Genomic DNA, 25787 nt, shown 5'->3' with positions numbered 1-25787 from the left:
TTTGCTTTTAGGTTGTTAACTCATGACTTTACGTCAGTTTCGTTTTATTAATAAAACCCCTGGCTTATTCATTTCCTGTACTATTTTCTAACAAGTGCAAGTGTTACAGTGCGAGTTTTACGTACACGGAGAAATTCACCTTGAAACAATGTTCGTAAGTTTGTAATATTTTATTTAGCTATAAACTATTCTGAATATGGTGTTGAGTGATGTTTGTTCTCGATTAAATTTACCGATAAGTATCCTTCTAAGTAGCAGTTTTATGCGAGTTAAGTGCGTATTGGTATTAACTTTAACTTAAAATTTATAACCCTCGCTGGAGAGAGGTACAAGTACAACTGTGAAATCTCGTTCGACTGAACATAACAGAATCTTATTTTTTATTTTCAGGTCTGACTTTGAGTACCATGTAATCCAGTCTAAGAAAGACCTCGACTCTGAGGATGAATCTGGATCATTAAAGTATGTATTTTAATTAAATTTAAGATTTTATTGACTTATTATTAATTTTTGTTATTATTAATGATCTGATGGATAATCACTATGTATTGTAGGACTCAGAAGAAAACAACCAAAAGGAAAAACGCTTCTCAGATCCCGAAACGTGACGCGGGCTGGTCGCTGGACAGAAACGTCGTCGAAGAATGTGCTAGTAAAAGGTAATTAATTAAAACTGTGTTTGAAAACTTGTCTACAAATGCGAACTTTTTATTTATTTCTCTTTATTTATGAGAACTGGAAGTAATATAAAGTTTTTAATATTACAGCAAGAAGATCAAACCAAAGAAAACTGTGAAAAAGCACGCATCGTCCGTGTTAATAACTGATACGTTGCAGGACAGTGACACTGACCTTGATGAAGAAGACAAAACTAAAAGGTAATTAATTCAATTCAGTTATTTTATATGTAATACATATATTTACTTAACTAATTGTAATTAGCCTTTGAATCTAAACATTTTAAACCATAGTATTTAAATTCTTAAATGTTAAGTACTTACCTAATTAACTAATTATATTTTGTTGTATTCGATAATATAAATAAGTTTTTAATATTCCAGTACGACAACCAAGTCGAAGAAAGAGACACCTGATTGTAAGCCAGGCTGGTTTTCAAACTGGGGTGACGAAGGACATGTTGAAGCCCAGCGTCGAGCATCCGCTGCCAACTCTCTGTCGTCCGTGCTGATACGTCGCGTCCCAGGCGGCTACGTGCGTCGCACAGCTTCGTTAACCGGTGATCTTTTTATTGATCTTAAACTGTATAACGTAGTAGATATTCAAAACGTTCCATCTGAAGCCCGTTGGGAGAAAGCGCTGGTTAATTTTAAATATCGTGTGGATTCCGTTTCGGATATAGTAGATGGAATAAATAAGATTCTAAAGCGTTGTAAGGACGACTTTACAGATGAAGGAACCTTTTTCCCAGATAAAAAAAGCCAATAATCTTTAATCTTTTTTACGTCTAATTTAGTCTATTCCTATGTCAATAGGCAAAATGCCTCATAATAGCTCCATATTTTGTTCAGTGTGTGACATAAGTATTCCAAGTAAAGCCTTTTCTGCTCACTTGCGCACTAACTTGCATAAAAATAATAACTCTGTTCAATTAACTCCTGATATTGAAAAAATAAGCAGCGCTTTCCGTAGTAGAATAGCATCATACAGAGTGCGTGGACCAGAGAGTAGCCTCCATGACTCACCGGTAAAGTTTCTGTGCGCTCTTCGTAGACATATTAAACATATTCTCGAAGCGAGAAGGCTTGCTTTTGGATCTATAAAGGTTAACTTTGAACTGTTTGCTGAATTTGGTTTGCCGAAAAATGAAGCATGTGAAATTAAATCATTCGCTACGCAAAATATCATTTTACATCAGAGTTACGAATTTAAAGAAATATTTTCAACCATTTTGAACACATTGAGCACGAAAATTGATGAATTTCAAGAACGGGACAGTGGCTGGAGCTTTCTACGAAACTTATATCTCGAGATAAACATAAACAAATATAATCCTCTTAGAGCGTCTAGATTTATAGAATTACCAAAGTTAATAAAACATCGAAGAGCTTGTGTAAATATTAAAAACAATGAAAGTAGCACTATCTTCGAATGATGATAAACGAGTAATATTAAAAGACAATATTCACACACTTGCGTGGGGACATGCTTCATTTTTCTAAATATAGTTATATAGTGATATTTTAAAGGAAACTTTGAACTAATTTGTAAACACCTACTTTACTTTTTAAGTTAGCTATGCCAGTATGTATATTATTATTAAATAAACTTTAAAAAAAAAATTAGTTTTTCTTTTTTAAACCCACCATATTTATGTACAATGTTTAAATCAACTCAGGATACTTATGTTATGATCGTATACCTGTATCACGAGTACAATATCGTATCATGAGTTGATTTAAACATTGTTTTCAGGAGTATAATTTACAGGTTAATAAAATGCGTTTTATTTAGCACATTCATTTATTCAAAGAGGAACGTGATTTTCTAAATACCATTTTTTCATACATATTACATTTTTTAATGCACAAGTTTTTTTATGGTACACACAATTAAAAATACAATCATTAATACAATATTTTTTATACAGTTCTTGTAAATTCGGTGCACCCTTTTCACTTAAATCTATAACAGTACAGTTTGAATATAATTCTTTAATCCATTTAATTTTTTCCATACCTTTAACGAATATTATCTTATCTTTAATATGATTATAAATAAGTCTTCTAAATTCTCTATAATCAACATAACCTTCGTGCCACAAAATACCTAAATGTTTTTCAATCCATTTTGTCTGCCTCTCTTCACTTTCCGTCAATTTAGAAAATCGAAAAGGGGTTTTATTAAGAAAACTTGAGTGTATTCTAGCGTGCTGTATGCAAATTCTTTGATAATAAATTCGTTTTCTTTTGTTTTAAACCCTTGAAGGTCTACAAATATATGCTGCATTACGATACTTTTTTCGTAATATTACTTAAAGGCTTATATTCAAATACACTATCATTTAAAATCAGACAGTAAGCTGCAGTGTTCTTTGGTATATCAGATTCACAATCCAATTCAACTCTCACATCTACTGAACCGGTTTTTAAGGTTTCGTTTTGACGAGAACAGTTGATAACAAATAAAGGAGCTTTATCTTTAAAATCTTTAGGGCTAAGCAACGGCGCTTGTAGACGATTATAATAAGACTGTTGAAATTTCGCATACTGTTCGTATAATATAGCAAACTTTTCACCCGAAAAACTAACATCAAAACTTTCGTACGGAAAGTAAACTGAATTCAAGAAAACTTTAACATCTCTCAAATTACAGTGATCAAAGTGTGATATGTCTTTATTAGCTTCATTTTTTCGTCCCGTTTTCAATCCAATTATAATATAACGCGGCTTTTCAATTTGCGATGAAGTTTTGATAGACCAAGAATGTTTTGACGTCTCAGGCAAGAGCGGATATTCATACAAATCCCAAGTCCTAAATGCTATCTGAACGGCACGATCTCTTTCTAAACATTTGAGTAAATTTAATCTTTCACGATCAGACACTTTAACATGAGGCATGCGCCATACTATTTTAGATATAGTAATATTGTCTATATATTCATTCGCATTTAATTTAACACTATTCAAATTAGTATTGGATCTTAAAAGAATAAGTTCATGCTTGCAATTAATTATGATTTTGCTGTAATCCTCAGCAAACCCGAGAATCTTGTTTAAAGGTACAGACACAGAAAATGTACCTTCCGTGTTTTTTATACCATTGACATCAAATCCCCATAACTTAGACATGGATGCTTCCAGTCCATTCATAGATACAAGAGATTTCATAGTTGTTGTAACTCCTGCGTTTTTAATTTTGTCAATTTCGATTCCATTTAATTCATATCGAATATCTTGAAATAGATGAAGTATGGGGTTGTTTGTAAGAAGAACACTTTTTACCTCGGCTTTTGTTTCTCTATTGAATGCGGTTATAGTACCTTCTATGTATAAAGAACTTGCTGATGGTAGTACGTAAAGATCTTGTTGGTTTATAGGTATACGTATTTCATCGTTGAAATTGAAACTTGTGACGTACGGTTTATATGAATGATATTCAAAGCTCTCGATAGAATTATCAAAGACAAAAGGTTCTGTTAAGTTTAATATACTCATTTTAATAGGCGTAAGCTTTGGAGGAATTGCTTATTTTGTTTTGTGAGTTTTACTTTAGGTCTTCTTTTCGTGATTGCAGGATGAGTACTGGTAATGTTTTTAAGAGAGACTGAAGTTTTATTGAAGTCTATCATTTTTTTCTTAAATGTAAATATAACTGAATTTCTTCACCCCGTAAATTAACTAGATTATTGTTAACGTCTAAAATTCTTATCGTTATTGTGTTTAAGCTATTTTGGGTTACAGGGAAATAAATAACGTTTTTTGGTGTTTCTATAATCCGATAACCAGGTGGCACGTTTGGTACAAACTCGTGAATTATATGACTAGGTTTTCCGTTAACGAATGAACCGCTCACTATGTCACATTCGATGCGGACTATGGTTGTTGAGAGAATGGAGACAGGATAAGGGGATTCAGTTAATATATTAGCTTGAATAGATTCTGAACCGAAGCCAAGTATATTACCGATGGAGCCTTCTTTGTCGAAATGAATATTTTCAGAGCATAAAATAGATGTTTTTAAGGTATTATTATTGCATGTTAGTGCAAAAGAGCATCCTTCAATATGTTCTTTAAGGTAATCGTCAATATCTTGAAGTTCATATGATCCTTCAGGAATTTTAATTACTTTGTTTTTACCATAATAGAACTTATTATTTCTGTCGTCTATGTTGGGTATAGAATTAAAAGTTGACATATACAATAGCCCACACTCATATTCACCATCCAGGTGAAAAGCTGGTGAATAGTTTGTTAACAGAGTGGAAGATGTTCCAGTTATAGACAAAGTGAAAGACATTGTGAGAATGATAAACTGATTATTGTGCGATGATATTTAAACGGTTATACCAATATTGTTTTAAATACTTTAGGCATAAGTGTCCACAATTGACAGTGTTAAACTTTTGATATGTGTCATAATTATAGTAAATATCATATTTTTTTAAATACCTCTTTAATTCTAGCGGAGGTGAAAGGTCACCATAACTATTAAAATATTCACAATAATTGTTATCTTTTACGTAGGCTACCCAGTGTGTACCATTGTTTTTAAAACTGTCTAAATTAACAATTCCACATTCTACTTTTTTAGGAGTCTTTGGTAAACTGTCTCTCATATAAACTCCTCGAAAATATGGAATATCAGATGAGTGTTTTAAAATGTCAATATTTGAAAGAGCGCGCCTGGGTAACCTCTCAGTTAGTTTTTTGAAAGTTTCAAACATAATCCTTTGCCATTTTTATATGGTTTAATGTGTAAGCCTTTTCCTAATGCAATAGATTCCATCATCTTGTTATGTCGCTCCGATTCCGCTAAATTTTTTCTGGCGGCTTTGTAATCACCTACAGCTTTAGCAATTCCGGCAGCTCCTCCTGCTAATGACCCTAGCGCAGACAGACCAGCAAAAATAGGTATCAGCGGTAAGAAGCCTCCAGTTTTTGGAATTGGTATAAGACGAGGTACCCGTACCTTGGAATTGGTTTTAAAAATTTTCGTCGCAGCAATAAGTGCCCGCTCAATTATATTACTACCTTTTGTTTTTGGTTTCTTTTTTAATTCACTGCGTATCTTGGTCACAAAACGTTTAAATGGTTTTATACCCGCACCTGCCTTTATTTTAGATTTCATCACTTTGCTAACTAACCACGAAGCAATTTTTTCTCCTCTCCCTGCATCTTTCGATTTTCTTCTTTGTTTCGCCATTTCGTATAGTTCTAAATCAGCACGATGTCTATCAGCTAAATCCGAATAACTATCATATGCTATGTCGTGTTTCATACACGCATTATCTAGCGCATTAATTCCTTTATCGCCTCTCTGCAACCTTTTGCGCAATTTTGTTCCCGGACCACAATAGTTATAACCAGGTAAGTGTAATTCAAAGGGTAAATTATTAATAGCGCTGTTTAACAGTCCTTTCCCTTTCATATCTCGTGAGATAATAACACTATCATTAAAAGGAAATTATATAAATATCTTTAAACAACCGCACTTTTATCAATCCAACTGTTTTCGCTATTATTAAGGCCCAACCATTTAACATACAACTTTCTACCCTTTCTTTTAATAACCTTTTCTACAAGGTAAACGTTTGGATGGTTGGTTTTCAGAAGTTCTTCCTCGTAAAATGTACCGAGTATAGTGTTTTTATGCTGGTCTTGAATGTGATACGTAACAGGTTGAGTGCGATTCACGTGAGTAATAGTGAAAAGTTCTGTTGACCAATTAGGTGTGTAACCTTTGTGAAAGGCATTTTTATACTTGCTAATGCGTACACAATCTCCTATATTGAATTTGTTCGATTTATAAGACAAATTGGATAGTGATTTTTTAATATTTTTTAATACTTGCATTTCATTATCAAAATTTACATCAATAGGTTTTATTTTTGTTGTGCGATGCACAGTCTGATTATATGATTTTACTACATCGTCTAATGGCTTACCAACCCATTTATAGTTACCAACTAATGCAAAATGTTTGTAGAGCTTAGACTTAAGTGTCTTTATCAGCCTTTCAACAATAGATGCCTTCTTAATTGAATAAGTTGAGTAATGATTAACTTTTAATAATTTTAAGTAGAAATCGAATTCTTGATTGTAGAATTCTTTTCCTAGGTCAGTTTGTAAGTTTTTAGGTCTTCGTTTAGATGTTTTTATTATTAGTTCAAATGCATCTTTGACTTCTGTTTTAGTTTTAGACTTAATAGGTGTACACCATGCATACTTTGAAAATGTGTCAATAACGGTTAAAATATATTTATATCCTCTGTTAACAGTATGAAGCTTTTGTAAATCTATCAAATCGGCTTGCCATAAATCATCAATTCCTTGTAGTACAACCGATCGTCGCTTAAAATTTCTTCGCGCTGACCTGTGGATCTCGTTCACTATTTGTTGTTTTATCATTATTATATTTTTTAAAATATCGTCTATCTCCTTCTTCGTATAAAAGTTCAGTTTTAACTGAGTTACGAGTTGGTGAATTTGATTATTTATTGTGTTAAACAAAGAGTCTATATACTTCTTTTCGTACATGTTTTGAATGTGTTCATCAACGTACTGCTTGTTAACTGCATCATCGGAAGATAATGGTTTAACAACCCCTTTTAATCTTATAGTTTTTAGATCAAAATTTCCTGCTTCTGTTCGAAGCAAAGCCTTGTACTTGAGCTCAGAGATTTCATCAGTACGCAAACGTTTATGAACATGGTGACCGAATTTGTCTATATTCATTTTTTACTTGAAAGTCAAACTTCAACTGATGGGAAAGGTAAGAGTATATACATTTATATATTATTTATTAAGCCTGCTTCACGTAATTCTTCAATTATGGATATTATCTCGTTATCTAACCCTGTATTTCCAGCGTCACGCGATGCTATAAGCAGTTTTAATCTGTCAACTAATTCGTTTGGATCATCCCAATATACATATGAAATATCTCTTTTTACTTTTTTCATTGATGGTAAACCTTTACCGGATATATATTCTTCACTTACTGTGCGCTGTTTGGATAATTTGAAAAGAGGTTTTATAAGGTTTAAATATTTCATACCCTTGTTGCTTTTTATGGGTTTCTTTGGATCAAAGTCGCGTCTATGTGCATTCGTTTTCATTAACAATGTTTTATATAATCGTTTATCATCTTCAGTTACTAGTTTTAAGTCAGGTACTTTCTTAAACAACAAATCATGTAAGCCTTGTGTTAAAAAATAACTTTCTCCACCTATCACGAGTTTATCATCATTAACAGAAATTGGGTAAGATCCAAGCATTAGCTTTCCACGCTCATTTCGTACACCAAATGGAATGTTCATGATAAAATATTGTTTCTGCCAAGCGGGATCATCGCGAGGAGAAGGAAACGAGTCTGACGTTCTAAATGAAATATTATTTGTTGTATCAGAATCACTTTGGTTCACACTTTCTTGAGATGAAGAATCACTATCATTTAATTCATTTTCACTATAATTTGGTTCAGATTCAAATGACTTTCTCAACAAAGTTTTATTATCCAAACTTTCTTTCATCCCATCTTCTGAAGGACTATATTTCAATGTTTTTACTGGCTTGTTCCATTTAAACCTATCGTTATCAAAATCTGAGTCACTAATGATTAGATTGTTATCATTACTACTATGTTTTTTTACCATTTCACCAAGTGGGTCTGTGATTGGTTTTAACATTGCTTCCAACATCATATTATCGTTTGATTTAACATCACGAATGCGTTTAACTTTTTTCTTACTGCTTCAGCAGATTTGAGTACTTTTTGTTTAAATAATTTTTCTTCATTAATTTTATGTTCCATGTCTGAACTAGATGGTTTCATTTTAAGCAATAAGTGTTTAATGTAATACTATGCTTTATATATCAAGTCAATCTAGAATTATAAATGTATCAAATCCTTTTCTATAACAGCCTGAATTTCTATTACAATCTTTATTTATGACTAAGTAATCAAACGGGATCTTCCATACTTGTGCACACATTTCACGAAATTGAGACCATGACATATCACTTCCTACATGTTCATCATAAACATGCTTTAAATTAATATCATCCTGTTTAAAAAGAATAATTAAGTTAGCATTATCTCTTATTAATTGTTTAGGTATTTTACTATACGTCTGATTTAGATAAAAGCTATCTATATTTTTATGCCTTCCCATTGCAAAGTAATCTCGTATATTATTTTGATTTTCACACGCAACATCATCAAATATTATAATGGAATTCATGTTTGCTGTATGAGGACTTAAGATTTCATCATTTGCGTTATATTTTTGAAATGATACTGAAGGAACTAGCTTTAAAACTTGCTCTAGAAATTGATACATTGGTTGAAATAAGGTTTTAGAATATACATAAACATTTTGAAAGCGTAGACCATGTTCATGTAGCAGCAAACCGACAATTAAATTTGTTTTTCCACAGTTCGATGGGCCACATATTATACAGCGAATGGTGTCGGGTAAAAGCGAGCCATGTCGAAAATAACGTTTATTGGACAAAGAACAAACAGCATCCAACTGCAATTTCTGAGACTGTTTTACGAACTTCATTTTGTCAATAGGCACGTGCAACTAACTTGAAAGGTGTTTTATCATTAACGGAGTTTTATAAACTTTTGTCTATATATTCGTCATGAGCGTTTTAAATCATCAGAAAACCTATTGAGAGTTTCAAATCATGAGAAAGCCGATTAGGAGTTTTAAATCATCTGAAAACCTATTGAGAGTTTTAAATCACCAATAAACCTGAGTACGAGTCCTAAATATGAAGTGATATTGGGAGTTTTCAAATCTTTGATTTGAAACTCCCAATAATCACCTACTTTATTATCGGAAATAAGCATTATACTCGAAAGTATGTTATAATAAATGTTATTCGAAAAAATGATCATTATATTAAATAAGAATTATGCAATTTCTTAGTATATTATTTGTTGTTATATGATTCAATAATTATATCAAATGATCGTTATAACGACTAAAAATATACCAAAAAAAGTTACATCGATCGATACGCAGCCATAACAAACAACTATACAATTAGATGTAGAATTACAATCAAAATCAAACTTAATGCATAGCCAACGACATTATCCACGAATGACTACATCAGAAACTATGGTTGGCTTAACAGATAGGAGACAGTTAAGTATTTGATACATGATTAAAACAACAATATATATCTTAACACGAAAAGAAAGAGGACGAAAACAAAAAAAAAATGCAACATAGAATAGGAATGTGTGTGCTAGAGAGAGAGAGAGAGAGACAGAGAGAAAAAAAACACGTTATATACACAGTCAAATAACTTAAACTACTAGGGGAAATTTCAAGCGGGATTTTTTAAAGAATCTAAAATAGCATACTTATACTTAGCCTCGGGCAGATGATGTATGTCAAGGTGGGTAACCGGCGTTGGAGCGGCACGGGGCCACCGCGAACAGCCGGTACGCGCGCGTATCTCGGCGGTTAACAGTTCTGGGCACTATGTAACATAATTATCTTATTGACAAGCTGTGCACAGTCGAATTTGTTCTGGCATAGTCCGTGGAGGAACAGTGCTTGAAGGAGTACGCGTCTATTTTTTAAAGAGATTACTCCATACTTTTGTGTTAAGCTACTGTATGTTAATTTCCTGTTTCGATAAAGTGTATAGTCAACATTTTTGAGGAATTTGTATTGTAATTTTTCAGTTGCTTCTATATATTTATTATAAAAGGGATCCCAGATGATACTGGCATATTCACGCTGAGGGCGAACCAGGCTATTAATTAATAAACAAATAAATATATGTAGTGGCTTTTTTAAAATCTTTAGCTGCTCTTGTAACAAACTGAAACATTTTGTATCCCTTTGAGACAATCATTTCTAGAGGTATATGCTGGTCCAGATGCAACTTGGAGTCAAGAGATTTTCCTAGATCTCGTACGTGATCTACTTGTTGTAAAGAGTCACAGCAAAGCTTATATTTCTAACAAATTTTAGTTTTGTTTTTAGTGAAACTAATAACGTTGCATTTAGACATACTTAACTCTAATTTATTTGCGTTGCAGTAATCAGTTAGTCGATCAAGGTCATCTTGTAAGAGTTGGCAGTCTTTAGTTTCTGTAATTTTACGGTATATTTTTAGGTCGTCCGCGTATAGTAGGTAAGATGTTAGTATTACTAAAACAGGTTTTTATATCATTAATGAAAATATTGAATAGCAAGGGACCTAAAATGGACCTTTGTGGAACTCCAGATGTTACTTCTACTACGTCCTATTGAAAATCATTCAGCACAACTCTTTGGGTTCTATTCGTAACATATGATAGGAACCATCTGAGCAGATTGCCACGAATGCCATTAAAAGCTATTTTGTCAAGGAGTAGTTTATCGTCAACCCTGTCAAATGCTTTGCGGAAATTTTACTTGATTATTTTACATAAATAATAAATTGCGGTGGATATTAGGTGTTACTTATTTTTTTAATAGGGTGTGCTATTTGTTAAAATATATTCGTTATAAAACTAATTTCTTGGTTTTTATTAAACTTCTAAAATTAACGTTATCCCCCCAAAACTGAGAAAGTACAAAAATATATTAACTCAAATGGCCGTCAAGTCATAGCAACTAGAATCTCATATTAAAGGGAGCTTCCAGTCACAGGACATTTTCTTTCTTTTTCTAGAAACTGGAGAAATCAGTCGATTCAGAATGGCGAAACGAAACGCGGAGGTTATCTTGCAATACTCGACCGTGTACCCATTCAGGCTGCGCTCCAAGTCGATGTTTTGCTTGTACTGCGACGATGAGTTCGAGGACCCCGCCGCGTTCCGCGCTCACGCGCAAGAGTGCCAGCGCTCCTGCAAGGACCCCACCTCCTTTGCGTACTGTCTCCGCAACCAGGAGCACATCAAAGTTGAGTGCACCAACATGGGATGCCGCGTATGCGAAACAGCCTTCAACTCCATTGAAGAACTCGTCAAACATATCTATGATAACCACGACAGCTCCAAACTAAACTTAGACTTCGACACAGGCTTGCAACCCTATAAACTCGAGAAAGATAAATGGTTCTGCTTCTTATGCGCCAAGAAATTCCCTTCTCTTACCAAACTCGGCAGACATACGCCTACGCATTATAGAAAATGCACTTGCGAAATTTGTGGACGCGCTTATCTTACGAAAGAAGCTTTAAAGTATCATGTGAGATGTAGTCATAGCGAAAAATTCTCTTGTCGAAAGTGCTGGCAAGAATTCCCTTCAATGGAGGAGAAGAGGCTACATATAAGAAATTCAAAACCTTGTTGGTCATTCTGCTGCGTACACTGCGGCGAAAGATTTTTGTCGTGGGAGAACAAGCAGAAACATCTAGCTGAAGCTCACAACCGGCCAACAAATAATTACAGCTGTCCCGAATGTTCCAAAACATTCGAGTCTCGAAACTTTTCTATAGTCATTATAAATTAAACCACACCGATGACATCTTCCCTTGTATTTGCTGTGGCCTTAAATTTGGAAGCAATAGAGCATTAGAGGATCACAGGATTGTTCATACAGGAGAAAAACTCTTTAAATGTATCATTTGTTTAAAGTCTTTTTCGCGAGATAAAAGTCTGAAGCAGCATATGTGGCTCCACCGTACAACGAAGCGATTTCGTTGCTTAGTCTGCGATAAGACTTTTGCTCAGAAAATCAGCCTCAAGGGTCACATGAAACAACATCACCCTGATTTTATTGTCAACTGGGATGTAATTCATTAATTTACTCGTGGCAATTCAATTTCTAACTTTGTTTTATAAGAACATGTTTTCTTTTGACACTGATCGTCAATTTTTTGTTCTGTTTTCTGTACCAACGGTAACATTGTATTGGGAGTGAATGTGTCGTTTTTCATATCTAAAATATTCCTTCAATAAATAGATCACGTCTGATGTCTTGTTTGAATTCGAACAATTCCGTGTCGTTTAAATAGTCCTTGGTGATCAGGAGTGACACTGACCGAATTCTTTTTTGTTTTTAGGGTGCACGTTGGAAATACGCGGACGTAGTGAGGAACCAAAACCGAAAATAGTTCTCGTTTGCCAGACGCCACAGCGGCGCAACGCCGAACTTATACTAAGATTCTCTACCGCCTACCCTTTCAAAACTAGATTCACCCAAGTACTTTGCGCCTATTGCCTTGACGAATTCGAGCCGCTTTCCAATCTGCGCTATCATATGCAAAAGGAACACCTTAATTCAGACTTTAAAAATGTTTTCTACAGAACTAACGATAATCCAATCAAAGTAGACATAACTAATATGAAATGTAAAATTTGTGACCAAGCCATGGCCGATATAGACACTCTTATGACTCATCTATCTTCTGTACATGAAAAACCTGTCAAATTCAATGCACGCTTCGGGGTTCTACCTTATAAAGAAAACGCTAACGGCCAATGGCCATGCGTTTATTGTCATAAAAGATATTCCTCATTTACTCAGTTCAATCGACATATCGGATCTCATTTTATGAATTTTATTTGTGATAAGTGCGGAACTGCTTTTATTTCCGACTACGCTTTACGAGACCACCGTCGGCAGGTGAATTGTTTTCGTACGTCGTATAAAGCTCGCAACGGCCTCGTTATGAGATCTAGACGGAATGCGGAGTTGATCCTGCAGTGGTCTACGGCTTGTCCATTTAGGACATGGAAGAATAATCTTAGTTGCGTATTCTGCCGCCTTCAGACGAACGATCCGGTCGTTCTCAGAAGCCACATGGCGACGTTACACGTCGACTATCATGTCCAAGACGCGTTTTATAGAAAACTTGGAAAGGAGTATCTCAAAATCGACATCACTGACCTACATTGCAAGCTCTGCTTTATGCCTATGGAATCTATGGATAATTTAACGAATCATCTGAAAAATGACCATCAGCAGTCTGTTACTGAGGATCAGTTAGGCGTCATACCTTTTAGACTCAATGATGGATCAATTTGGAAATGCACCATGTGTCCAAATCAGTTCCAAGACTTTGGGTCTCTAGAAAAACATACTGTAGAACATTTGCAGAACTATGTTTGCGACACTTGTGGAGAAGGCTTCATAACGGAATCTGCAATGATAGCACACTCTAAGATACCGCACGAAAACAAGTACAACTGCAGTCGTTGCATAGCCACGTTCGTTTCTCTCGACGAGAGAAATCATCACGTGAGAACACAACATACGAAGACACCCTACATGTGTAACTTCTGCAAAGATAAACCCCGCTTCTCTAATTGGGAGTTGCGAAAGAAACATCTCAAAGAAGTTCACAATTATACTACCGGTACCGACAAATATGAATGCGCTACTTGTCAGAAAACTTTTAAGACCCGATCTGGCAAGTACAACCATATGATGAGAACACATCAATTGAAAAAGGACAGCGACTTCAACTATCCTTGCCCGAGTTGCCCCAAAGCTTTTACCACTAAGTTATTCCTGGATAAACATATGGCGAAAAAACATTTCAATATTTAAAACCTGCTTTAACAAGAAGGACTAAAATTTGTGGATTTGCTTTTGTGTAGCCTCAAAATTTGTCATGGCATGGAACAAAATTTATTTTCGAACGTAGATGAATAATATCCCCGAATTGTTACTGATGACGTTCTTTTCTTTTTTTAGGGCCCAGTAAGGAAATAGCTGGACATACTGAGAAAGAACGTAAAACGAAAAAGAGACTGTTCGAAAGATCTGTTAACCAGAACCCGCAGCGTCAAAACGCTGTTCAGATACTTAGGTACTCGACAGCATTCCCCTTTAAGACCCGGTTTAATAGAATTGTCTGTTCCTACTGCCATGACGAGTTTGAGCCAATGACGGCGTTGAGGTGCCACATCAAAACTGACCACGTTAGCGCTGATTACAATAGCGCATTCTATAAGGTGGTAGACGACCTAAAAATAGACATAACGGAATTCAAATGCAACTTATGTTCCCAAGAAATGCCGAGCGTCGATTTCTTTATGAACCACTTGTCTCGTGACCACGACAAAAACGTCAACTTTGACGTACCCTTTGGAGTTCTGCCTTACAAGCAAGGGCCATCCGGGCTGTGGATGTGTCTAGACTGCGACAAAACTTACTCTGAATTCTCTCAAATAAACGGCCACTTACGCAGTCACGTGAAGATATTCACTTGCGACAAATGCGGGGCGACTTTCCTCTCTGAGCACGGCTTGCGACAACATGAACGCAACTTTAAATGCTACAAAGCCACTTATAAGCCTAGATTTGGAAAAGCTCTCAAGCATCGTAGTAACACTGAAATAATATTACAATGTTCCACAGCGCGTCCGTTCAGAACTTGGGGCCAGAATTTCAACTGCGTCTACTGCCGCGTGCAGTCCAACGATCCTAACGGTCTCAGAATGCACATGACGGCAAGACACGCTAACACCAATATCCAACACGTTTTTAGTCGAAAACTGAGGAAAGAATTCCTTAAAGTTGATATCACTGATCTTCAATGCAAACTTTGCTATTTACGCATTGACACGCTCGACGATCTGATTGCCCATCTCAAAAATGATCATAAACAACCTATCAACGCCGACGTTCAACCCGGAGTTCTACCTTTCAAACTAAACGACGGATCTCATTGGAAATGTGCAATTTGTACTTGTCAGTTCTCAGATTTCATCTCACTAAAGAAGCACACCGCAGAGCACTATCAGAACTTTGTCTGCGATACGTGCGGTGAAGGATTTATCACAGAATCAGCTTTGATAGCTCACACAAAAATCCCCCACGATAATAAATACAGCTGCAGTCGTTGCGTAGCAACGTTCTCTACCCTAGAAGAAAGAAACATCCACATAAAAACTCAGCATACAACGCTACCATACATGTGTGCACATTGCAAAGATAAGCCCCGCTTCGCAACTTGGGAGTTACGGAAACGCCATCTCATGGAGTTCCATAACTATAAGCCCGGTGCCGAAATGTACGAATGCACTACTTGCCATATGACCTTCAAGACGAGGTCACAAAAGTACCATCACAATGTTAAAGCTCATAGAACTAAGAAGGAGACGGAATATGGTTATCCTTGTGGTAGCTGTTCTAGAGCCTTCGCTACTAAACTCTCACTAGATAAGCATATCGCTAAAAAACATTTTCACGTCTGATATTGATTGAGTTAGTAATGTCTGTAGTTTGTACTTAAACGGTCAATTTATTGAATGAAGGTTAAATATAAACCCTTAACCAAATGATACAAATGAAATTATTGCCAATTATGCAAATGACAGATTATCCTTAGAATCTCACGTTTTAATTACAATATTATATTTTTTTATTAACCTACATGATGTCTCTCACACATGCCATTGCAGACCGGACATCAAGGACATTACTATAATATTGACTGTAATAAAAGTCATAAAAGAGAAATGCAATCAATAATAATTATTTTTAACAGAAAATATAAAATGATGTGTCTGGTTTACATATCACGTAGACGGCTTTGTGGCAACGGCTCGTTTACAAATGAAGAATACTTAAATGTTTGAATAAGAAGACCTGAAAAGATTTTATTGAATTGAATTCTCGATAACTCGTCTCTGGGATTATATTAGTAGTATCTGCATAATAACTACTTGTTGTACTTGAGTACTTAAGTACTATCTGTAAATATAATTTAGTAGATACGCTTATTTTATAGTAAATTAAGAAACTTAATTATGCGTTAGATCTATGTAAATGCTCCTTCTAATATTTACTATATGACATCACAAGCAGTATTTCAATGTAGAAACAAATCGTTAAAGGTTTATTTTTCTAGTATACGCATAATAAATATCAACCAAGCTTCCTAAAAACCCGTGAAATATTTAATATATTTAATTATGTAGATACGTATTGTGTGTTGATATTTAATTGAATTTGCATCACAAATCTAATATAGTTAAGTATACTTTTAAATTGTAACATTGCCATCAATAAACAAATAAAAATATTCTGACTTTTACTCAACGATGTAAATAAACCAACACATGCAAATCAGATACCGAGCGAGTTGGCGATTAAACCAAGAAGCTTCCTCAAGAAATGACACAATTTTTCTATTTTTAGGACACATCTATACCGAACACGAAACTGTGATAAAGGTAGAGCCTATCTCCATACCAATAGACAATTTGCTCAAAGAGAAACCGAGATACCAACGCAGCGCTCGGGCGGAGGCTCGCTATGCCACGAAGAAAAATGCCACCGCCATACTCGAGTGCTGGTCCGTCAGCCCCTTCCGCTGGAAGCGCAACCAGTTCAAATGCGCCTACTGCGAAACCAGCTTCACAGACTGCGCTCTCCTTCGCCTCCACATAAGCGCTTGCTCACCCCAACACAGCGTCAAAGACATCTACAGCAAGTTCAAAGAGATGTCCCTCATCAATGTCGACGTAACTCAAGCCACGTGTCGCCTCTGCTCACTCCAATACACTGATGTCAAACAGATGCGCGATCACGTCATCGAACATGGATACGATTACGAAATCAACCAGCCAGACGGCGTTCTCCTTTCTACCTAAACAAAGAATCATGGAGCTGCGTCATTTGCAAGGAAACTTTCAACAACTTCTTAAAACTATACGAGCATATGAATATACATTACCAACATTATATTTGTCCAACTTGCGGAAAGGGATATATGACGGCGCCAAGATTAAGGAAGCATTCGGAAGTTCATATCTCTGGCACGTTTCCTTGCAACGAGTGCCCTAAGATATTCAGAATGCGCGCCGCTAGAGATTATCATAAAGCACACGCTCACGCCAAAGCGCCAAGATACGAATGTCCACATTGCAACATGCGTTTTGACGGTTACTACGACAGGATGAATCATCTCAACGCAACTCACAGTGAAAAAGAAGTGTCCTATCGTTGTCCACACTGCGAGCTAACCTTTAAGACGTCAGGCAAGCGCGCTATCCACGTCCGATCAATCCACTTCCCTCCGCAGCGGGACTTTAGATGTTCAAGCTGCGAATGGAGCTTTAAAACAGCTTACGAACTGAGAAGACATAAAGTGAAACACACAGGGGAAAGGAATTTTCATTGTAACGTCTGTGATAAATCGTTTCCTAGAAATAGGGCGTTGAGGACGCATTTGAAAACTCACGACGATTTAGGTTGCAAGTGGTGTGGAGCGACGTTCAAGCAGCGAATGCAATTGTTGGCTCACATGAGGGAAATACACCCTGATATGTGCGAACTTGTTAGCATAGGTCCTGAAAAAATTTAATGAACTATTTTACGTGTAACACAATAAAAGCTTTAATATTTTACTTTTTTTTTTCGTCATATCCGGTTCTTATCGAAACCTTAACCTAAACTTACTAATTTTTCATTACATTTTTAGGACAGCTCAGAATATGTAGATGACTAATAATGGTTGCATGTGGGGCAAGTAAACTTAGTAACGTCTTCTTTTCTTTTTAGGTTCCGCTAATGCGGACGCGGAGGGAAATGTAGGAGTTAGACGTGTTAGGAAATTAAAGGAGAACGTAAGCGCGCGTCAAATGCGCAGGCGGCGGCGCGCCAACAACGAGCTGCCGGAGGAATCCGAGAAACGCATCTCCAAAACGATGATGCGACGGAACGCTATGACGCTCCTAGAATGCTCCACCGCTTGGGCTTTCCGGTGGTTCCACAGCGCCTTTTACTGCTCCTACTGTGATGCTAAATTCGTAGACACCGCCCCGTTTCGTCAACACGTCCAAAACAATCACTTAACCGATCCGCCCACTAATAAAATCTTCGCTAAACTAACCGAAAATAATATGGTCAAAGTAGACATAGGCAATCTTAGTTGTAGACTATGCAACCATCCGTTAACTGATATAGATGATCTGAAAGATCATATTGTTTCTCAACACGAGAAATCTATCAACTCTGATTATAGCGACGGAATATTACCATTTAAGCTTGACTCTAACGGATTCTTTTGTCAGAAATGCTTCTCTCATTTTGTTAGTTTCTCCAAGTTGAACGAACACATCAATACACATTATAGGAATTACATTTGCGATTCGTGCGGCAAAGGTTTTGTATCGAAATCTCGGTTTCGGACTCACGTTCAGTCGCATGAAAAGGGCAGCTTCCCTTGCGGGGATTGTAGTGAAGTTCTTGATACAAGAGCAGCCAGAATGTGCCATAGGCTGCGTGTGCATAAGAAAGGTGTAAGATACACGTGCCCTCGTTGTCCAGAACTCTTCACGACGTATTACGCGAGAGCGAAGCACTTGGTCGACAACCATGCTCAACAGCAACGGGACTATGACTGCACAGCTTGTGACAAAACATTCGAGACCAGTTGCAAAAGAGCAGCTCATTATCGAACTATTCATAAACCGGCGGAGAAAAGATTCTCATGCCCCCAGTGTCACTGGACTTTCTACACTAATACAAAGTTAAGGCGCCACGTCTTAACTCACGCCATGGATTACAATCAAACCCAATACACTAAATGATGGATGAGCGATAATTAGAATGACAGCGAGTACAATCGGCGTCTTTCTGTTTTTAGGACCGGCTGAAGCAACTGCGAGCAAATCTGTTGAAATAAATTGGAAGCGGAAACAAAAAGTAGTAGAAGATAAAGCAAATGCCGCTCTTATTTTAGAGCATTCTAATGCGGTTGCTTTTAGGTGGCAACGCGGCAAAATTATGTGCGCGTATTGTCCGACCATATGCACTAATGTTACTGAAGTACGCACTCACTCGAACATTCACGAAAATAAATTAGATGTTTTCAAACGTTGCGAAGGCGTTCGAAACTCATTCCCACTCAGAGTGGATATAAAGGTGCGTTTAAACGGCGCGCGATAACGCGAGCCGAGCCTAGCTCGGCTCCTGATCCGGCGCGCCACGCGCCGTTTAAACAGCTACGCTCGGCGCGGCTCGGCTCGGCTCGGCAAAGTTCGCGCGATCCATCACTTGTCGGTTTTTTCGACACGGATCAAAGGCGCGCGCGCCATCTTCGGCTCGGCTCGTGTTAATACGCGCCGTCTAAACAGAACAGATGGTACAAAGCGCGCGACGACGGAAGTCGAGTTTTAAGTTTTTTAACACGCTTTTATTAGGTCGTCGTGTATGTAACTATGTAATGGAAGCTACGGAGGCTAATTTAACCATCTTCCAAGGATCGTAGCGTAATGAAAATTGGCAGCTGTATGCAGTTCTGATGACAATACAATAATATGGTACTGTTGAACTGATCTGATGATGGAGCCGGAAGATATGAACTGGAACTACATGATGGAACATCGTATCATAGCTGTTTTTGGGTTTCTTAGAAAAGTCTTGTAATGAACTTTGACTAAGATTAGGTTTCAAAGTCTGATGATGGAGCCGGAAGATATGAACTGGAACTACATGATGGAACATCGTATCATAGCTGTTTTTGGGTTTCTTAGAAACCCAAAATCAGTCTTGTAATGAACTTTGACCACGATTAGGTTTCAAGGTCTGATAATGAAGCCCGAAGATAGGCACTGGCATTCCATGATGGCATATCGTATCATAGTTCTGTTTGCGCTTGTGAGAAAGGCCACGTAATGAACTTCGAACGTTACGTTTTCATCAACGTTATAACAAACCTATTATTGACCGAAGCGAAGCGAGGCATAAGCTAGGTTAGGGTTTTCTTGCGACCCTTATGAGCGGAAAAAGGAAAGACCGAATCAGTATATCTAAACTAAGTCAGGTTAGGGTCTTTTTTGTGACCCTTAAATATGCAGCCCAGCCAGGCAATCATGGTCGCGCGATAAACGATAAAACATCGGGCATCGATAGGGACGGCCTGCTGTTTTATCATTTATCGCGCGACCATGATTGCCTAAATAAATATCAACGTAGTATTTTAGTATTTAAAATAAGTTGGTTAAGGGTTTTCTTGTGACCCTTAAGAGCAAAAGTAAGAGGGGCTCGGGGGGCGAAGCCCCCCGCATAAAAGAAAGATTAACGTAGTATTAAAAATAAGTTGGGTTAGGGTTTTCTTGTGACCCTTAAGAGTAAATAAAGGGGGGCTCGGCCCCCGAAAAAAAGAAAGATTAACGTAGTATATAAAAAAGGTGGGTGTGGGTTTTCTTGCGACCCTTAAGAGCGAAAATAAGGTGAGGGTGGGGGGGTGGCTTTATCAACGAAAAATTTCACGCCACGCTACTGCTAAGCATGTCGCGAAGGTCTACAGTTCCCAGAGCCACTATCAGTCTTTTAGTTGCTTAGCAAAATGTCGCGTCCACGTTCCATATCCAGGTTCAACCCAACGTAAATATACTAGAGTGCGACTGAGAAAATTCAACCCTTTGTCTCTATCCTCTTACAGAGTAAGATGAAATCCTTAAGTTCCGTATTGCATTAATCTTCAAATTAGCGCAGCACTATGAAAAAATTTCGCGCGATCGCGATTTTTTCCCTACATGCTAAAATTTCTTCCCAAACCTGCCGGAACTCAAATTCGCTCAACCAACCCACACAACCCTAATCGATTGCACAGGCCGGCACTGGCCGGCATTGACTCCTAGTGATTTCAAGTTGGGCATCTACCGAGCACAAGATGCAAGGCACTACGCAGTGGTGTATTTAGGGTCCCTTACTTTTGCGGTTGGACAGGCTCATGTGACCCTGAGTAGAGTAAAATTACTTAGTGCTAGATTGTTCTAAAGCTGACAGGTAAAACACCATGCAATACAGACACACTGGCGGAGATGGAGAGAATGTGGGCTCAATAAAATAGAAATTGAAATAAAAATTAAATGAATCAATGAAAAACTTTATTGCGATAAGCTTGGTACCTATACATCAGGTGGTATTAATTATTATTAAGTAGCAATATGTGTTAGCCACAAATGGCTTGCGAAATTCGCCTACTTGGAATAAATTTATGTTTAAATTTTAAAGATATTTCATTATTAACGACTAAAAAGTATAAAATAAATTTATAGTTTAAAAAACTCTAGAAAAACACGCTTTTATAAATGCACGTAAAAGCCAAAAATAAATTATGGATCGTTCAAGTTGTCTCTATTTCTGGGATGAAGAGTAAACTCTGTGCTTTTCATTATAATATTTGATTATAAAAGCGTGGGGCGCTGTAACAGGAAAATCTTTTTGTATAACTTGCTGAGAAATCAAGTTAAACTATATTACGAGAAGCAGTTTACACAGATTGGCGCGCTAACTGGACTTGCAGCACGACTGCAGCGCCCCACGCTTTTACAATCAAATATTATAATTAAAAGCACATAGTTTACTCTTCATCCCAGAAATAGAGACAACTTGAACGATCCATAATTTATTTTTGGCTTTTACGTGCATTTATAAAAGCGTGTTTTTCTAGAGTTTTTTAAACTATAAATTTATTTATCGGCGTTTTCATGTGTTCGAATTATGGAGTGGAGCAATGATATGATTCAAAGCTTTATTGAATTATATGAAGAGGAACCATCAATATGGAACCCAAAACATCTCGGTCACAAAAATCGCAACAATATAATAGGCTTGCGTTCGTATCTACACGGACGGCTCGGCTCGCGTAGGATCGTGCTACCTCGCGCCAGTCGCGCCGTGTAAACGCACAGGCTCGCGTTCGTATTGAGCCGAGCCGCATCTACACGGACGGCTCGGCTCGCGTAAGATCGTGCTAACACGCGCCGTTTAAACGCACCTTAACTGATCTCACTTGTAACATTTGCGAAGAAAAAGTAAACTCCTTGAATAGTTTTAAAAATCATTTATCCCAATCACATTCTAAATCTTTTAATTCGGAGCACAATGACGGTGTTATACCCTTTGTTCTGACAGGAAAAGAATATAGATGTGTACATTGCGATATGCATTTCGAAAGCAACATGAGTTTGTTTATTCATATGAATAAGCATTACCAAACCTTTATTTGTCATACTTGCGGGAAAGGATTTGCCAGTAGGCACAAATTACGAGCACATCAAATGTGCCATGAGACCGGACAGTTTGGATGCAACCAATGTAATGCCGTATTTCCTACCAGAGTCACAAAAAACCGCCATGTTTCCGCCGCTCACAGATCTAAGGGAAGATACCGTTGCCCGATTTGTGAAACACATTTCGACTCCTACCATTCTAGATTGAGGCACCTGGACAAAACGCATGGGCAAAAAGTTGAATATCGATGTAGCTTTTGCTCTTCCGTTTTTGGAAATGGCAATTTGAGATATGCTCATATCAGGTCTGTTCATAAACAGAAAAAATCCTGAAAATGCTACACTTAAAAACTAGAAGTAGTTTTATTGATAATTAAAATGAATTAACCAGCTTGAAATATTGATTAACGCAGAAATCTTAACTAGTCAAACAAAAGCTCAGCGTGCTTTTTGATAGTGAATTTTCTTTTGTTTTTAGGGTCCACCGACCTCAGACTTAAATGGAAACCGAAACGCAAGTATAACGATCACAGAGACAATGCGGCTATTATAATAGAGAGTTCCAACGTGTGCCCGTTCAGGTGGAAGCGCGGGACGTTCACGTGCGCCTTCTGTCCCTTGTCCTTCGGGGACTTCAGCGGCGTCCGGGGACACGCCTTGGAGCACCCCAACCGCGTCGAGGCCATGCGTCTCGCAAGACCCTTAGACAACGTCAAAGTAGAGATCACTGGCCTCCGTTGCGAACTCTGCTTACTACCCATTAAAGACCTTGAAACATTAAAGGAACACTTACTCCAAATCCATGATAAACCTATTATCGAAAATCAGGGCATCGGCGTTACTCCATTCCTAATAGAAGGAAAAGAATTCGTGTGCACACATTGCGGAGAACACTTCGAACTGTTTTCAAAACTAAACACACACATGAATCACCATTATCCAAATAATATATGCTTCCAATGCGGCAAAGCTTTCTCCGCGGCGCATAGACTAAAAGCTCACTTAGTTATCCACGAGGCCTCAAACAGTATCCAATATAAATGTTCCAAATGCGACGACGTTTTCGCGACTCGTGCTTTAAAGAATAGCCACGTGGCTTTAGCGCACGGCCCCGAATACAGATATCGTTGTCCGTATTGTAATGACTCGTTTTTGAGATACGCCGATAGGGCAAAACATCTCAAGGTCGCACATGATAGGAAAGTCGAGTATCCTTGCCATCTGTGTACGGCAGTCTTCTCTATGTGCAATCAGAGAACTAAGCATATACAACAAGTTCACATTAGACATAAGCAGTTCTTCTGTGCCTTATGCCCGTATCAGTTCGTCACAGCGGCCCAACTTAGGAATCACATGGTCAAACATGTTGGGGAGAGGAAGTACCAATGCCAAGTTTGTAAAAAGTCTTACGCCAGAGCTAAAACGTTAAAGGAACATATGCGGATACATAATAATGATAAACGATTTGTTTGTGAGTTTTGTAACAATGCATATGTGCAGAAATGTAGCCTTCAGAGCCATATGAGAACACATCACCCTAACGCTGAACCATTAAAAAAACTCAGGTTGCCTATGCCTAATGTATATTAAGATTGTATCATTTATAAATCAATAAATTACGTTTCAATAATTGCAAGACTATAATTTTTATACTTAAAATAGCCTCTTTCATAGAGGTAATCCCAAACACTTATGAATTTTGTATGTTTGTCTGAATCTTCATCTTTCTGTCCTTCCGTTCCGTGACAATTTTTGACCCAAGCATTTTGTTGGTTTTTTATTACAGCAGCCGTAGTCAGTCGAACCGCTTTCTTAGATAAATTAATGAACCGTTGGAAGAAGAGCCTTGATTGGATGTTTTTCTATTTTTAGGACGGAAAGGTGAAGACGTTCAGTACAAACCAGAATCCGCTGTTGAGGTCAAACAAGAATTGGCCGAAGCAGAGGATAAAGACGCTGCGTCCGCAGCCGTCAAACGGGAGGAGGGCGAACGGAGACGAACCAACTTTAGAAATAACATCTCCACTATAATAGACACCACCACCGCATACCCCTTCAAATATAGAAGGGGAATGTACCTCTGCTACTACTGCAAACACACGTTTCTAGAACCAGAGAAACTCCGCCAGCACAACCGCATCTATCATTCCGAATCAAAAGTACTCCCGAAACCCAGAAAATATGAACCCGTTAAAATGGATTTCACGACCGCTCTGTGCAAACTATGCTTAACAGAAATACGCGATTATGCCATGTTGAAAGCACATCTGACTGAACACGGTAAAAAGATAGACAACACCTTTGGAGACAGCGTGCTTCCTTACAAGTTAAGCAAAGACGAACACGTCTGTCAAGTGTGTGGTAAAACTTACGAGATGTTCCTGAGTTTACATAAACATATGAACGACCACTACGAACATTATATTTGTGAGAAATGCGGGAAAAGGTTCGCGACTGCGCAACGCATGCTCAACCACACACGCACGCACGAAACCGGCGTGTTTCCGTGCAAGCAGTGCGACGAAACCTTCCCCTCATATGCTCCTTTGTACACCCACGTCGCCAAAGTCCATAGATTTAACAAGAGATACAAATGCCCTATCTGCAACGAGAAGTTCGTATCTTACAAGCAGAGACTGAAACATCTCCACACGGTGCACGAGCAGAAAACGCCTGTGTTCCCTTGTCCCTCTTGTGACAGAGTTTTCGATTTATGCAGCAAGAGAACGGCACATATTAGGTTCCAGCATTTGCAGGAGAGGAATCATATCTGCAGTGTATGCGGGATGAAATTCTTCAGTAACTATGAGCTACAGGAGCATGCGATCAAGCATGGCGGGGAGAGGATATATCAATGCGATGTCTGTAAGAAGGCGTACGCCAGGATAAAGACCCTTAGGGAACACATGCGGATACACAACAACGACAGGCGATACACGTGTCCCGTGTGTGGACAGAGCTTCATCCAGAATTGTAGCATGAAACAACATATTAGGGTGCACCATCCAACGCATTTGAAAGATGTATTCTAATCGAGATTAAGAATAAATGGCATTGCTTATTTAAATGTTTACTTCTTTCTATCGTATTATAGATCCGTAACTGTTGCTCCCTATTAAAATCTATCCTATCCATTTAAATGCGTATACTCATAGTTTATTAAAAATATA

At 37.5% G+C, this 25787-nt stretch overlaps 2 protein-coding genes across 20 annotated transcripts in view; both read left to right on the top strand.

The window, feature by feature from the left end:
• The window catches only part of LOC125239635 (gastrula zinc finger protein XlCGF26.1-like), an 80540-nt gene that overhangs the window by 27437 nt on the left and 27316 nt on the right, over window positions 1–25787 (top strand). Inside the window, exons 5-6 of one of the 19 annotated variants that reach the window (XM_048147276.1) lie at window positions 19242–19514; window positions 22385–23089. The exons of 11 other annotated variants lie outside the window; for them this stretch is intronic. In XM_048147276.1, the coding sequence (XP_048003233.1) occupies window positions 19242–19514; window positions 22385–22950 (839 nt within the window). In that variant the 3' untranslated portion in view covers window positions 22951–23089. 7 more of the 19 variants (XM_048147262.1, XM_048147267.1, XM_048147273.1 and 4 more) reach the window with 7 other exon arrangements.
• LOC125239638 lies at window positions 93–2300 on the top strand. The gene is made up of 5 exons (XM_048147283.1): window positions 93–150; window positions 391–462; window positions 555–659; window positions 768–878; window positions 1062–2300. Coding segments are annotated over exons 1-5 (675 nt in total). The 5' UTR covers window positions 93–148; the 3' UTR covers window positions 1447–2300.

Source organism: Leguminivora glycinivorella, chromosome 26 (assembly GCF_023078275.1).
Source record: "Leguminivora glycinivorella isolate SPB_JAAS2020 chromosome 26, LegGlyc_1.1, whole genome shotgun sequence".
Taxonomy (NCBI): Eukaryota; Metazoa; Arthropoda; class Insecta; order Lepidoptera; family Tortricidae; genus Leguminivora; species Leguminivora glycinivorella.
Note: the sequence above shows the minus strand (reverse complement) of the source record. Positions and strands in the feature narration are given on the sequence as shown.

What these genes read in the sequence shown, in the direction of transcription:
- LOC125239638 (XM_048147283.1), top strand. An exon ending in GATGAATCTGGATCATTAAA is followed by an intron (nt 463 to 554) that starts GTATGTATTTTA and finishes TATGTATTGTAG; the next exon opens with GACTCAGAAGAAAACAACCA. An exon ending in GAAGAAGACAAAACTAAAAG is followed by an intron (nt 879 to 1,061) that starts GTAATTAATTCA and finishes TTAATATTCCAG; the next exon opens with TACGACAACCAAGTCGAAGA.